The following is a 15,480-nucleotide window of genomic DNA, read 5'->3' on the forward strand; positions in this document are numbered from 1 at the left end:
TATTTTATTAAATAATAAATAATTTTAACATATATTTAATTGTCTGAAAGAAATATAATACATAATACACTTCATAAAAATATAGATCTTTTTAGAATTCAATATTGCAGCAAAACATAAAGTCAGTAGCACAATATTACAGTACAATAAAGTCAAAGTTTTCAGTAAAAACTTAATAAAGATAAAACGCTGGTTTTTGTATGATTATTATTAAATATATCTAATTAAAAAAATGGATTTAATAAGCGATTATTACTATTTTCATTTAAACATTATTTTCTTGAATATTAAGTTCTCTTGTAGTCATATTTGCATAATGAATAGCTATATTTCTCTCATTAATATTATATTTCATATAAACGCACAAAGTACTCTCATTTAATTCAGAATGCACACAGAATAATACTACAAAGCAATAGAATATTTAATTACTATAGTATATTACTGAAAATTGTTTCCTTATATTTCTTCGATAAAATATGCAAGACTTTTTTAAAAAAATATAAATAGGGTACTAAACATTTCGTGAATCTTTCATGCAATTTGAAAACTTTTTTGTGAAACAGATATATAAATATCCAGTAACCGTTACTCAGTTACTCAGTTGAATGATTGACGAAACAATATGTGATTTATATAGAATTGTAAATTTTTATATATATTTTAGACATTTAATTTTTTGTGTAAATAATATATATTTTTAAAAACTAAAAACATTAAGAAAATACTTAAGCCAATAATTTAAAACACTTAAATATGATTTTTTTACATTAATCTTATTATTTATTGTTAGTAATTTGGAAAGATTTAATGTGTATTAAATTATGAAACAATGCAATAGCATCGTTGAAAAAGAGAATTCTCGACATTTCTCGCGTGAGCCGAACATGGCGATGTTAATGTTTAATATCATGTCGCTCGCGCATCTTAAATCGCGCACTGAATCGGTATATATAATCTTGCCATTAAACGTTTGAAATTATGCGGCTAATAGAGCAGATTATCTGGAAAATTAAAGCCTGGGCGCGGGCGGAAATATTTGCGTCATTAAAATACGTACAAAATTAGATGCTTACAGATATAATTATTTCTGACTTGCACGGGCTATAAGTAAACAAAAATAACAATATCATAAAATTCCACAGAGACAGAATTCACTATATTGTAACATTTTTCAACGAAATAACTTGCATATAATCGAGTATTACTTTTTATTGGACAAATTATTTGTCTGAAAAGCATATATGTAATTATATTCCTATGTACGTGCAATACTTTTTGCAGTATAATGTATTCGCAAATTAATTCTTACAACACAATAATATCTCTTGTAATTAAAAGTTGAACATTTTTTAAAATGCAAATTATGCAATGCAAATTATTTTTTACAGATGAATAATATCACGTTAACGAGTTAGATTGAACAAATAATCAAGCTCATGAAATCACAAAATTGTGCCACGTTAAAATTTTGCCAATTTTCATATCCAATATTTCATATCTAATAATACTATCACGATATTGCTTCGTTGCAAGAAAATAAGCTGGCACAGCTTAAAATTTTGAAATAATATGAAAATATCATTTTATGAATATTTTTTTTTACATATTATTTTTTAAAAATGGAAATTGTATTATTTATTACTTTTTTTTACTCGTATATATATTTTATTTATCTAATTTATAATATGTATTGATTATAAAAACAATAACGGTTATAAAAGGCATATTAATGGATTAAGTACTGCTAGCTTCAGATCCCATATTGATTATAATTAAATCAAAATATATAATTCACAAAACATATAATTAAATCTTTAATTTTAATCTGTGTATATCTATAGGATAATAAGATTTCTTTCCTAATTATATCACATTTGTGCAAGACACAGTCCCAATCCTAATACTCGATTATATTATTTAAGCAAGACATGTAAAATCGTAAAAGCTAATATTGAAAGTTATGATATGCAAACCTAAAACAGTAAATATACGGCACATCGGAAATTATTATATATAACAGTGAATTAGCAAGAGATAATCCGGCTAGAAAAAGATTTAAAGAAGCGCAATAAAAATGCGGTAGGCATGATACATATCGATTATGAAATTATGATGCTAGAAGGCACTCCGCGCAATGTAATAATATATTTTCAAACAATCACACAACGTGGCGCAAGCTAATACATGATATAAGCCGATTTTCTTAATATCCGCGTTCGTCTACCGTAAGCTAAAACTTGTTTATTTCACGGCAATTACAATATTACTTCATGTTCGTATACCGGGCATCGGCCAATTTGCTGAGATAGTATGCGTGCCCATAATGGACACGTCGATACGCGGAATTTATTAAGTATTAATATAGGCGATTTCCTTGAAGATACGACGTGGCGACGTCGCCGACCGATGGATAATCCACGAAGCCGTGCTTACAGAAACTCTGAAACACTCGGTAGCTTACAAAAAGTATTTATCGCCGGGCATAGGATTTTTCTTTCGCCCTACGTTTTCGCACGAATTCGGGTAGCAATCGGTAGCATTCTATTAATTTCGTAGATATATTTATTTATACGTGGATAATGCACTTTCAAGTTATTGTCCATCGATACGCCGCGAATACAACGTTACATTATCATCATTCGACGCATGATGAATTGCATACGCATTACATGTAGCATATCACATTCATCCAACTGTACACGCCGATGACTACCTCATTGTAGCACCGCAATTACACCGGTAACAAAGCTCCTCGATTACCGGCCACATGCTAATCCGGAAAGAAAGTAAAGCTCATCTCTCTACGTGATGTAGCAGAGAATTATTTTCTAACTTTTGACTTTTCATTAAATCAGCTACATTTAAAACGAAAAATATGTTACCAGAGGCTATGATCTCGTAATAAAATAATCTATTTAAACTTTTTCCCAGACTACGATGTAACATCCAATAGAAATGTATTATTAAATATATAATACTCGCGAGAAAATTTTTAGTCTACGTACTTCGTATATATACTCACCGCCACGTTGCGTCCGATTATCATCTCGTGTTAACGCAAGTTCATTCAACGCGAGTTTATATTACGTTGCAGAATCCGTATAACCATATTTAGCTCTACATGTGCGATAGGATAGTCTGGCTTAGAATATTATCTAAATTGTCAATGATGCGGCAAACTCACAAGCGGCAATACCTCAATGGCTTGTAAAGCTTTAGATAGACGGAAATTGCTTGGAGGCCTATTTCAGTAGTCTTGCTAGATAAAGTTGTGGTGAGCAGACAATTGTTCCTTTTTACTTTGGTTGTAATTTTATATCCGTTCTGCGGATTATCAATGCGTCATTAGATCGATCGATGAGATGTTTTGTTTTTTAACACAATGTTTTATGTTTTATAATATCTGAAATATTGTTACCGTGATATTGAAATCGATGATTTTTGTAAAAAGATGATTCCCACTTAATTTAAATCAATTAATATAGTTGATATTAGTTGTCATCGTGATTCGTTTTCACGCAAGATATCTCTCCCTGAATTGAAATATTTAATCCGGATCATTCCCGCAGGGATGACTGATCTACACAGTCATTTGGATTTAGCGAATCTACGGACCCGAGCTCAACATGCTGTAGACACTCACGTACATTCACACATACACATTTCTGCAGATGATGAACACGAGCAAATATGAAAGCAAAATATAATCTAATTTAAGAATAATAAGAAGAGACCTGTACACGGGTATTTGATTTAGATGGAACACGATAGCAAAAACTGAAGGTTACCTTTTATTTATATCTTTTAAAAAAACAATACAGCTCATTTTGATTGCTACTTGCGATCGCGGTAAAAATCTATACGTCAGATTTGACAGAAAGCTTTTATCAACGACTGCTCGTCGGCGGCGAAATGCTACGTGGCAAAGAAAAAAGAACGATCGACGGATGCCGGTTCGGTTAGAGGAGGCAGGGAGAAAGAGGGGAAGGAAATAGGTGGGGGTCGGGGATGAGAATCGACGGGTATATCCGTACCAACCACCGACCCAGGCGCTGCTGGCACCGATGCGCGAGGAACGGTTGAAATGGGAAAAACAGATAAAGACCTCGGCACCGGCCGGCTTCCGAAGACAAGAGACGGAGATAAATGATATAATATCGTGCTGGACCGACCGATCATTGCCGTGGAAACGAAATCAAGTTAAGAAGAGTACCACGAGACAAGTGATCTCTCGCAGAGACGCTCCGTTACACTGCGAGTGACAATGAAACCGGAGGCCTAATCCTCATCGTGGGATGACGAACGAAACGATTGGCTCCTCTCGAAGCTGCCGCTGTATAACGATATAACGTGTGTGCACGTACATACACGAGTGAACGGGAAGAGGCGAAGCGGGGAATAATCTAATTCTTTTCACTTGACGTGTTTACTTCCATCCTTCCGCACCACTTACTTTTACCCGGGGACGGCGCTGAATTTTCATTACGCATCTGCTCTATCCGCGATATAGGGCTTGCGAGGGAACGAGCGCAACGTTTACACGATGAACTTTGGGATGAGTTGCGAGAACTCTCGGGAAGACGGACGCGTGAAAACTCTCTGCGCCGTTCCTACGGCGGATGTGAGCTCGTGCGGGAATAGAACTGCCGCGCACGGAAGTCGCGGAGGAAAAGATCCGGCCTCGGAATACGGGCGACGGGCCCGTGACACTTTGCCAAGTTACGGGAATATATACTTGAGGCACTAAAGGAAGATTGTGCGGCACGCACAATTGCAAATATACGCATGATATATATGTATATACATATTAATCGAACCACTTTCCTAGGTGTTTCAGTTACGCTCTTATCAACCATCTGTGGTGTAACCTGTCGTAAAATACGGGGCGAAAATCGCTATAAATGCATGCGTGACTGATATACGGCGCAGTAATCTTTACGAGATGTTGTTACTTGTCAGTTATCACTGACGGGAATAATAACCTATGCTGTTACCGTATCCTGCTGCGCATTGATTTATTAATAACAAGCTACACAAATCACGCTATTGCTACTCAATTGTAGCATGCGGCGTTTAGTGGCTGTACCGACACTTTGGACAGGTGTAAGGAAAACTTCTATAATTTAGTTGAGCCATAATTCTAAAAGTGCAATTAAGCTTATATTAATGTTTGAAGACTTAAAAGACAAGATGATAACTTTATGAGCTGTGTTTTAACAGTATTAATCGATTAATTACTTACTATTCATAACTTCTGAATAATATCTTTACCTGCTTTAAAATCCAATAAGCAGTACTCGCAATAAAATAGGAGAGATAAAATGAGCGGAAAATATCTGGCGACTTTTATACATTTCTCTGAAAAGTTCCGAATACGAATATAATGAGGTCACTGATTCCATAATGTGCCGAATCGAAATTATAGTTTGAGGAAACTGCACTTTAATTTCGAACCTCAGAACTTATCTCGGTAACCTGATCCTTCCCTGTTTTCCTAATTACCTGTTCTGCCATAATCGCGCTGCACTATTTATTCGCTGGGGGATCGCGCAGTAAATTCCCGCCTTCCGACGTGTGTACCGTGGCGGATTCTGCCGGTTGATTGCAAATTAGAACACGAACGGGCGTGTAAGCTTATCGGGCAATATTGCGCATTCGAGTCTAAGTGCTCGCAGAAAGGAAGTTATGCCGAATAGCTCCTCGATTGGTACGGAACGAACAGCAACAGAGCAGCTTACGTGCGTTTATTAGAACGCATAAAAACGGCTATTTTTAAATAGCTTTATGTATGTCACATAAAGATGAATTAATGTACACAGAATACCAGAGAAATTTAAAATAACATTAAAATAAAAGAAAAGTGATACAAGCGACTAAATTTCCTTTGTATTTGATATATAGATATGGAGATTGAAAAAAATTCATATAATAATATTTTCTTCATATATATTTATTACTTTATACGCAGTATTATTTTATACGCAAATTTTCTTTGCAAGAAGAGTGTATAACTACTCCTTGTGTGAAAATAACGTTTGTAAAATCGTCGTAACATTTACCACGGATTTACTGGTACGGAAGATATCGTGGAAACGAACTAGTCGGCTTCCGCGACTATTACCTTAATTCGCATACTCGCGCGTTTCGCATAACATCTAAATTTCATAGCTCGCACCGCGACAGGCAGCGCCTACTCGCATCGCGCAGATGCGCGCACCCGGAGAGCACGTGCATTAAATACCTACGGAATCGTATAGCTTCTTACGGAGTGCCATAAGATTACACGAATGGAGAAAAGAGGGTGAAAGGGCGAGACGCTTATTAAGTTAGTCTCGGAGATTCCTGAGCGAGCGCAACGTACGAATTACGTACGATCTACCTTCGATGTAGCGCATCGCATCGCAGCGACCGCGAACGATGATCGCTACGAAGACGAAGGCGAAAACGAAGGCGAAGTCGTCGAAGACAACCGGCAAGACGATGACGACCTGCTAGAAGAATGAAGACGAAGAGGCCGGGGAAGACGGGAGACAACGACGACGACGAAAGATGACGATGACCACGGCGATGAACGCTGTCTATGTCCAGGGTGAAAGTAATAACAGTGAAACACGCGCGTATATACTCGTACGCGAGAAACCGCGCACATCGGCACCGGGCGACGTGTACGTGACTGGTGCTTAAGCCATTTTTCGATACGACCGGTACTTAGATGCACGCCGGACGCTCGAGCCGCCCGCTGGGCTTTCCCAGAGAAGAAGCCACCGCCAAAGATCCGGCGTCCTTGAGAAACTCGAGGAGGCCGAGGACGGCATGGTCGGCCGCCACAACAGAGAGGAGCGCGCGTTCCCGCGCGAGGAAAGAAGGGAAAGACGATAATCGTAGAACGGATCTTACGATCTATCCTTCGCCTAAGCGAGACTCGGTCGATCGTTCAAGACGATCGTCGCTGTGCCTCGTGTATGGATGGAAACGGGGCCAGAAGCGCAACGGGTTACTTTCTTTTCAACAAGTATCTCTTACTTTCCACTGAAAACTCTCGAAAAATAAAGAGGCATGAATATACAGTTGGAAAATTTGTGTTAGATTTAACACATTTTTCACGTGTCCCAAACGGTTCACTCACATTTTTGTGTTAATTTAACACAAGATGTTAGAAAGCAACACATTATGTAAGAAGAATGAACGCATGAAAGGTAGTACTGACACAATTTGAAAGTAAACTGTGGAAGCACATTTTTTTAGTAAAATTAATATTTATGATATGTTAAATTAACACGTATTTTATATATTAATTTTAAAGTTTACATTTAAAACATTATTTTTATGTTATTCGTTCACTTACTTATAAATTGTGTTACTTCGACATTAAGAAATGTTGAGTATCAATTTAACATAAAATATTTAAATATTTACATCACATTTGTTTTCATTAATTTGTTAAATTAATACTCGATGTATTAAAAATTCAATACAAAATTTTAACAAGGACTTGAGTGGACCATTTCCAACAAAATACTAAATATTTCTTTTACTGTATATTTTTATAGAGCCAGCATTTTTGCTTTATAATGAAAAGTTATACTAAAGTTTAATAGATCTACAGATCACATATGACTTAATATATGTATTAGCCCTAACACTCGATAAATTTAAAAATTGTAAAAAAGATGCTTTTCTAATAGATGTTTAACAAACTATTATTACTTATCTAAATATGACAGTATTAATGTTTGCGTATGATGTTACTACTGCAATGATGAACTATTAAACCAATTACGTTAGTAAATGCTTCAACACGCGCGTAATTACTAATTGTTGCTACCACGAACGTGATAGTTTGATTGGTACGAGACATGACATGTTTCAATCGCGAATAATTAAACGTTATCGGCATTTAACAACCATATAGAACTTATTTCACGTCGAGAAAAATAACGACTTTTGTTTCAATTTTGTCCAATAATTTTTTCATTTTGAATTAATATAAATTATAGACGCAAACGTAATTATAAAGTACATGTACAGTTATATAAAACTAATTATCCGGACAGTGCACTATTATTACATCGACAATTTTTTTAAACAATTTTCCGGATGTTAAAAAGTTGCGTGTGTGCTCCACATACGCATTACGGGATTGATTTCACAATCAGTTATTCAAATATAAATATAAACTATTAGTGCCGTAATGCTTATATAAAAAGAAAATTTTTAACGGACAACAATTTGAAGAAATTATCGATGTGATGGCACACTATCCGGATCATTAATTCCTGTGACTGTATTTATTGTATATAATAGGACTAAAAGAGATAATTTAACAAATTTATGTTACGTTAATTTTGTTGAAGTAGGTTTCTCTCGCAGGTAGGAGCTAGGTATTTCAATTGTTCGTCAATTTATGAGTTGTTAGGTATTGTGAAGTTATTGTTACGAGGGATACCCGGAAATTGTTAACCGCGCTTGCTATTGATTTACAGGTAATGTCATGTTTAACCGTCCCTGTGGCTGTAATAACATAATTGACGTTTTTAGTGTTTAAAACATATCGATTTTCTGCACCTCAGTAGTAGAAGCGATCCTTACGCTGCATTCCCCCGTGAGATACCGCCGATTAACGCGTCCATCAACGTGACTCGTGTAGGTGAAAGGGCGCTGAAAGCACGCGGACGAGATATATTGCTGTCTATGCCACTTTCTCGCTGCATCGCGAGACTTCTTTCTCTTTCCACGGATTTTTCGCGTTTTCGCTTTCCGTGCTCTGAGAGCCGGTGGACAAACCTGAGATCATTCGGAGCGACATAATCAATGATAAGAGTCGACGCAGACTCCGGCAAGACTTCCGAGCACTCAAGATGCCCTGATAAATTCGCGATATCGCGAATAGACACAGGTGGTTTATGTGTACGTGGATGTATAACGTAAAAGTTGGAAAAATCGGGTTACGTCGAAATATTTTCTTAGATTTCCTTCTGTGTGTGTGTGGGGCGTCTCTTCCCGCTGCGAATCTTTTTCTTCACTATGTGTGTACATGTGCGTGTGTATGTAAGTGTGTGTGTGTGTATATATATATATATATATATATATATATATATATATATACGCTGCGTGTGATGGACTGAAGTACTTCAGAAACTTTTCGTGTCAGGTGGATATGCCGAGCACTCAAAGGTGCCTCTAAAAATTACGGATGCTCTAGTTTAGTACCCTAGCGAGCGAATTTAAACGAGAACTTCGCATTCGTCAAAACGTAACGCGATAAAAAAGAAGCAAAAAGAAATAAATTATGGTGTCATACGTCGAAATAGAGAGACAATAGCGAGGACACGCTATCGATTTCGTAACCGCAAATAAAATCGCACATCGACGGGAGAAATGTCGCAAACACAGCACTAGAAAATAATCTCTGGATCATAGTGCTGACGATAAATTTAATAAAACACTTGGAAACATAAACGTCAATTTGGTACATTCCAATATCTTTGGATCGTGTTATAGATAAAAGCAATAATTGATTTTAACATAATAACATAAAATAAGATCAGATTACAAAATAAGAAAACTGCAAAAAAGGGCAATATTAAATATTACTAAGATAAGACGACGAGCTTTATGAAAGATTGGCGTAGCCAAACTGCCTTCAATATCTCGGATTAGCTCTAAATCAATATTCGATAAAATATCGGGAACAAAATTTCTCGTTTTAATATGTCTTTTCATCATTGGCAAACATAGATTAAAGTTTTATAAAATTTATTAGTCTTTTTTTCCGCTCATTTTTTAACGGCATAAGCTTTAATATCGGTATCGCACATTCCAATATGAAAGGACCGTTTTTTGTCTCTAGGGCAGAAACCTAAATATTCGATCAAAAATATATAACATCAGAAGGATAAAAATAATAAAACTATATAAATCACATATATATGAGTTCGATTAACTAAACAGAATTACTTTATAATTTTCTTTTAAAGCTCGATCCGTTTATATCATTTTGAATATATATGCGACTAATAACGTCTAATTATTACTTCATTAAAGTAACTTTAACGTGTAATTACTTTAATTTATTATGTTTTCATGTTAATTACTTTTTTTTACAGAAAAAGAGATTCTACATTAATATTTTTCAAATATTACGATAATATGTTAGCTTTACTTACGTATGCTCTTTCAGTATTGTTTCGATCGCATTCGTGACTATAGACCAGATAAAAACGGAACCGTCGGCGGAACCAACCGCTATGTACTGTCCATCAGGACTGAAAACAGCTCTTGTCCAATCGAATCCCACTTTAAAACCGTCAGCGCTGTAAAATAAAATTAAAATACGACGATTTACTACCTTCAACATTCTACTTATGCATGTATGACAAAAATGCACGACCTACCTGAACGATCCGACAATCTTCTTCATTCGTAAATCAATCAGTTTCACCGTGTCATCCCTCACGCAGCTCAAAAGGTAATTTGCGTCTGAAATCGAATAGATTCCTTTATAATTCACAATCGTGCACAAGATTGAATAATATTTAAACTGCTAGCGCGTGAATGTTTGCGGCATTGCAACATCAACTGAACAAATATCTCTTATGTATCGAACACGTAAACCATCAGCAAAAGCGCATCTATAGAATGACGCAATAATTCTAAGCGTTAAAAATCTAATTACGATGTAGTAAAGTTATATAGATTCATCGTGCGTTGAAACGATTTTTTTACAATTTCCTTTCGTGTCATATCGATCATATCGACCATTTGAGATTGTTTCATCTCTCTTTTAAATGAATACATAACGACGAACAATAAAAAAAATATCAGAGAGATGCAATATATCTGCTTAACTACAGAAGTTAAAAATCGGACCAACAGTGCTTGACAACACTTGAATTCATTTCGTGTTCCGGCGGCAATATCGGCGGATTAATGAAGTGCGATAGAATAATATATCTCAATGAAGTACTTTTGTACGAACGGGGCGCATTTGCAGCTGATACAAGTGCTTTGAGAATACTGCAGAATCGCGCGAGCCAATTCATTCATGTCATTAAAACGTTACGATAAAAAGCGAAAATGAAATAACATTATTTTTGCGTAGCACGAATAAAATCTATAAATGAAATGCATCGTATAGTTGTCGTGAAATACCAATTAATATCTTTCCCCATTGTTTAATTATCAATATAAGTACGCATTTTGTATGCTGTATAAAATTCATAACATTTCCGTTATCGTTCAAATAATTGGGTCATCATCATTTTACCTCTCTCCAAATGCATAAGATATTCTACAATAGTTTAATCTGATTTATGTTCAATTATTAATAAACAAAGAAGTACAGTTTTGTTCCAATATTTAAGCTTATACATAATTGCTTGTAATCACAAACTAGATAAAATCAGGAACTTTCTGTACCGAATTTACATTTATTATTATTTTCAATATTAATGCAAAGTTACAAAAATTATATTTTTATAATCGTGCTTAAAACGTCTTTCTTTCTTTTAATCAGAATATGAATAAAGTTTCGTAATATTGAGAGAAAATTATAATTACCTATAATTTAATTCTGTTGAAAATAAGATTAATATTCGTGAACATAAATAATACAGATAAAATACAATGTACATGTCAATATTCACACTTTGTGACATAATATCGACGATACTTTTATTTAATTTTATATTTTATATAAATAATTACCATGATAATAACCAATTGTTTCATTTGATATACCTTAATCGATATTGTAATATGTATAAGCAAATTCCATATAGTTATATAAACAGTTACATTACAGTTATAAAATCAAAATCCTATTCTCCGATATTATATTAGACGTACTGTAATTATGTTATCGTAACGATATCAAACAATAATCATTGGATTGCATTCGTATTAAATATTATATATATATATATTTATGGAATAAGTTACATATCAGAATTGCAATGACATAGTTTGCAATACAAAATAAAAATTTTTCGATTGTCGGTAGTATACGCATTTAACATTTAAAAAAGTCTTTAATTGGTTAAACTATTGAAATAAATTAACTTACCGCGGGATAAATCTAAAGATGTAACTTTTCCTTCCAATAGAATGTCATTTGAGCTGGATTCGGCTCTAGTATCCCAAAATCTGATTCTTTGATCAAAATGACCACTGATTATCGTAGAACCAGCTCCGTCGGAAGTTACGAGATCATTGCAACTCGAACCGGCAAATTTCGTTTCTATACCTGCAACATAAAATTTCTTACTCTGAAAGGATGCGGTCAGTTATTATTTGATTATTTTATATATTTAATTAGAAAATTTTTTTTTTAAGAATTATTTAAGATTTTCTTAAGAAATAATCTTTTTTTCGTTCATGTGAAAATTGTATTAACTTCATATACGAGTGATACAAATATGCAAGAAGAATTAATTATTCGATTAATTATATTGTTTTTTTAAATATCTTCAATAATATTGGAAAATAATTATTAATGAAAGTTTTAATAAATTCTTTGTCAGTTAATCTATGTATAGTAATTAGAAGATAAATTATTATAAAGTATAATAATTTATTGTGCATGTATTATTAATTACGATCAAATTCTGATGAAAAAGTTACTGACGTGTTTTTTTATACTAGATAGAATCTTTAGAATACACAGGCTTTCAGATCAAATTCGTTGCAAATTCGTCTTTTAAGGATAAATTATACACAAATTGATCACACTGCATTCTGCATTTAATTTGAGCATTCCACGAGAATAATAGAATTACGTTCTCGGGAATTGTGCATATACGTGCCGACTTTAAACGGAGCGAGTTTAACAGTGATTGTATCGAATGTGAATCACGGCTGGTTTCCTGTTTCAAACTGTAGCTCTACCTAGTAGCAGCTTTCATCGATCTCCACGCTGAAATAAGCAGGATTTCAAACTTAATTTACGTCGGGAAATGACATTCGCGTCGCCACGTTTCCGCGAAGCTCTTGGAAATCGCTAGCGCGTCGCGGAAATGCCCGGCATCAAGACTGGAAACAGGATAAATTACGAGTTTTCCGCTTACAACCTTCCCTTCCCGCTCTTCTATTATACCTTTCCTTAACCTCGGCCTTTGTACGATTACGAATCCGTACGTCAGTTTCCATCCTATTTTATCGTGGCCCTGCGTTAAATCAAACGTGATTTATCGTCCGATCGATTAGTCTGTCGAAGTTTCTACAGCGCGACTCGACTAGCGAATGATGTTCATCGTTTCTATCCGAAAATGGTATTACAAACTCCAATTACTTCGCGACAGTGTACCATGCCAACGGAGAAAAGCTTCTTCCTTCGGAAGCAAGCTTTGTATGTTTCAAACGCGTATATTCAATTACGATCGCACCTTAGAAACTCTAATGTCTCTTAATCGTATCATGGAACTTCAATGAAAATTATAATTATGTTTAATTTTCTTTCTTCCACTAGAATACCAAATGTTTGTTTTTTAATAATTCCATGCAAAACTTATACTACGTTTAAGTAATTTATTTTACCCAATTAATTTTTTAAAATCTGCTTTTCCTAAAAATTGCGTAATTATGGCAGCTTTTTTTTTTTTTACAGAAAAATGATCATCTATTTTAAAAGAAATCGAATATGTGATAAATAAACGCATCGCGAAATTTCCAACCAAGTTATGCAAGATAATTTAAAAAATAATAACTTTATATATTTTTATAATTATGTTTAATTTTTCTTCTTCCACTAAAATATCAAATATTTGTTTTTTAATAATTTCATGGAAAACTTTTATACTGTGGCAATTAATTTTTTTAAATCTGCTTTTCCCAAAAATTGTGTAATTATGGTAGCTTTTTTTTTTACAGAAAAATGATCACCTATTGTAAAAGAAATCGAATATATGATAAATAAATTCGCATCGCAAAATTTCCAAACCAAGTTATGCAACATAATTTTAAAAATAATAACTGTGCATATTTTTTTTTTATATTTTATAAGCATTTTTGATGTTTTAACGTTACATTCAGATGATGATATGGGTATGACGATGATATGATTACGCGTAACGTATACTTAATCCTCGTAATTCGATATACAAGCTTCGGAGAAAGTGAACTTTACAAACTTCAAACGCGATGAGTAGGGCATCTTTCTGAAAGTAATAAAATTTCTTTTGAAGTGCGTTCGTGCATAAAGAGAAATTTGTATCTCGTTTCTACGCCGCACGATTCATAGACAGTCTTATCTTGCAACAAGTAACCGTACCACAATGCATTCGCAACGCGCCGGCTATCACGAGTCAGTAAAATACGCGAGACGCGTACGGCTAATAAACGTCGACGTAAAAATCATTAGCAAAACATGTCTTCACGAATGCGCTACTGCGCGGCAAGGCGCACAAAGGGACTTTTACTGTACCGTACTCGAAATAATGCGTGAATGTTTCCATTTGATGACTAGATTTGAGTTGTAATGATGATGACGGTAAGACAAGAGTTAGCCTGACTTAATCATCGCTTTGTACACATCCCTGTGATCACAAAGACGATGTTAATTTCTGATATCTAGTTAGACAATCTTTCCTTTTCCTCAGGTACAAATTTTCCTGCAAAACGCACGACACTTCTTCAGAGATAAAAACAGTAATGATCTTTTCTGTACAATATCGTTTTTTAAATATATTTTAATAGCGTTTATTTTTACGATAATAATGTCGCTTAGTAGAAAAATAAAAGGCGGAACTAGTTATACTTTTAAATAGATTGAATATGATTGATTATGCAGGATGTTTCACGATTTATGCCATTGAAACAAATACTTCCTTCTTTAACTTAATCTCTGGTAGCTGCGATCAAAAGATGGCAGTAATTTTACGGACGTCAATTCTTGCATGTCATACAAGGATTATCTATATCCCGTATCTATAATATAGTTCTTTATGTACTGGTCCTTAAGCCCAATGTATTATTCAGATAAGTGCATTATATACATGCTGTTAACGTGCATCTATCCCTCAAACGAGGCATAAGGGATTACCGGCTTTCCGTCTAAGCCTTCTTCAACCGTCAGCCATGATAAGAGCCTTCAGGATGTTAATTTGCCCTTCCTCATGCTTTTTGCATTAGTACGTATTCCATATTAATGTACATTTGCTCTTTGAGACATATGTTATTCAAATATATTTCCTTACATTTACCGAATAACCTGTCATTTTTACGTATTCTTTCATTGAAGTTGACTTCTCATTAACGAAAATTTAAATTTAACACACCAGTTTTTCTGATAACTTTTGGAAATTCAATTTTAATTTAGTAATCGTGTCCAACTCATATTAATTGAAATATAGAATAGATAATTTATTTTTTTATAATTAGTATGGCATGAAAATTCTCTGTAGAATCGTTTAGTTAATTCTTATGTTTTTACATTTTGCAAAAAATGAAAAATTAAAATTAATAATATTTTAAAGTAATTTT

At 34.1% G+C, this 15,480-nt stretch overlaps 1 protein-coding gene across 1 annotated transcript in view; it reads right to left on the bottom strand.

The window, feature by feature from the left end:
- LOC108753574 (autophagy-related protein 16-1) overlaps window positions 1-15,480 on the bottom strand; it is a 424,436-nt gene that overhangs the window by 8,940 nt on the left and 400,016 nt on the right. The window contains exons 10-12 of the mRNA XM_018495271.1: window positions 12,068-12,247; window positions 10,398-10,482; window positions 10,170-10,316 (exon numbers count right to left, since the gene is read on the bottom strand). Of these exons, the coding sequence (XP_018350773.1) occupies window positions 10,170-10,316; window positions 10,398-10,482; window positions 12,068-12,247 (412 nt within the window). The remainder of the gene's footprint in view (window positions 1-10,169; window positions 10,317-10,397; window positions 10,483-12,067; window positions 12,248-15,480) is intronic.

Source organism: Trachymyrmex septentrionalis, unplaced genomic scaffold, assembly GCF_001594115.1.
Source record: "Trachymyrmex septentrionalis isolate Tsep2-gDNA-1 unplaced genomic scaffold, Tsep1.0 scaffold7, whole genome shotgun sequence".
Taxonomy (NCBI): Eukaryota; Metazoa; Arthropoda; class Insecta; order Hymenoptera; family Formicidae; genus Trachymyrmex; species Trachymyrmex septentrionalis.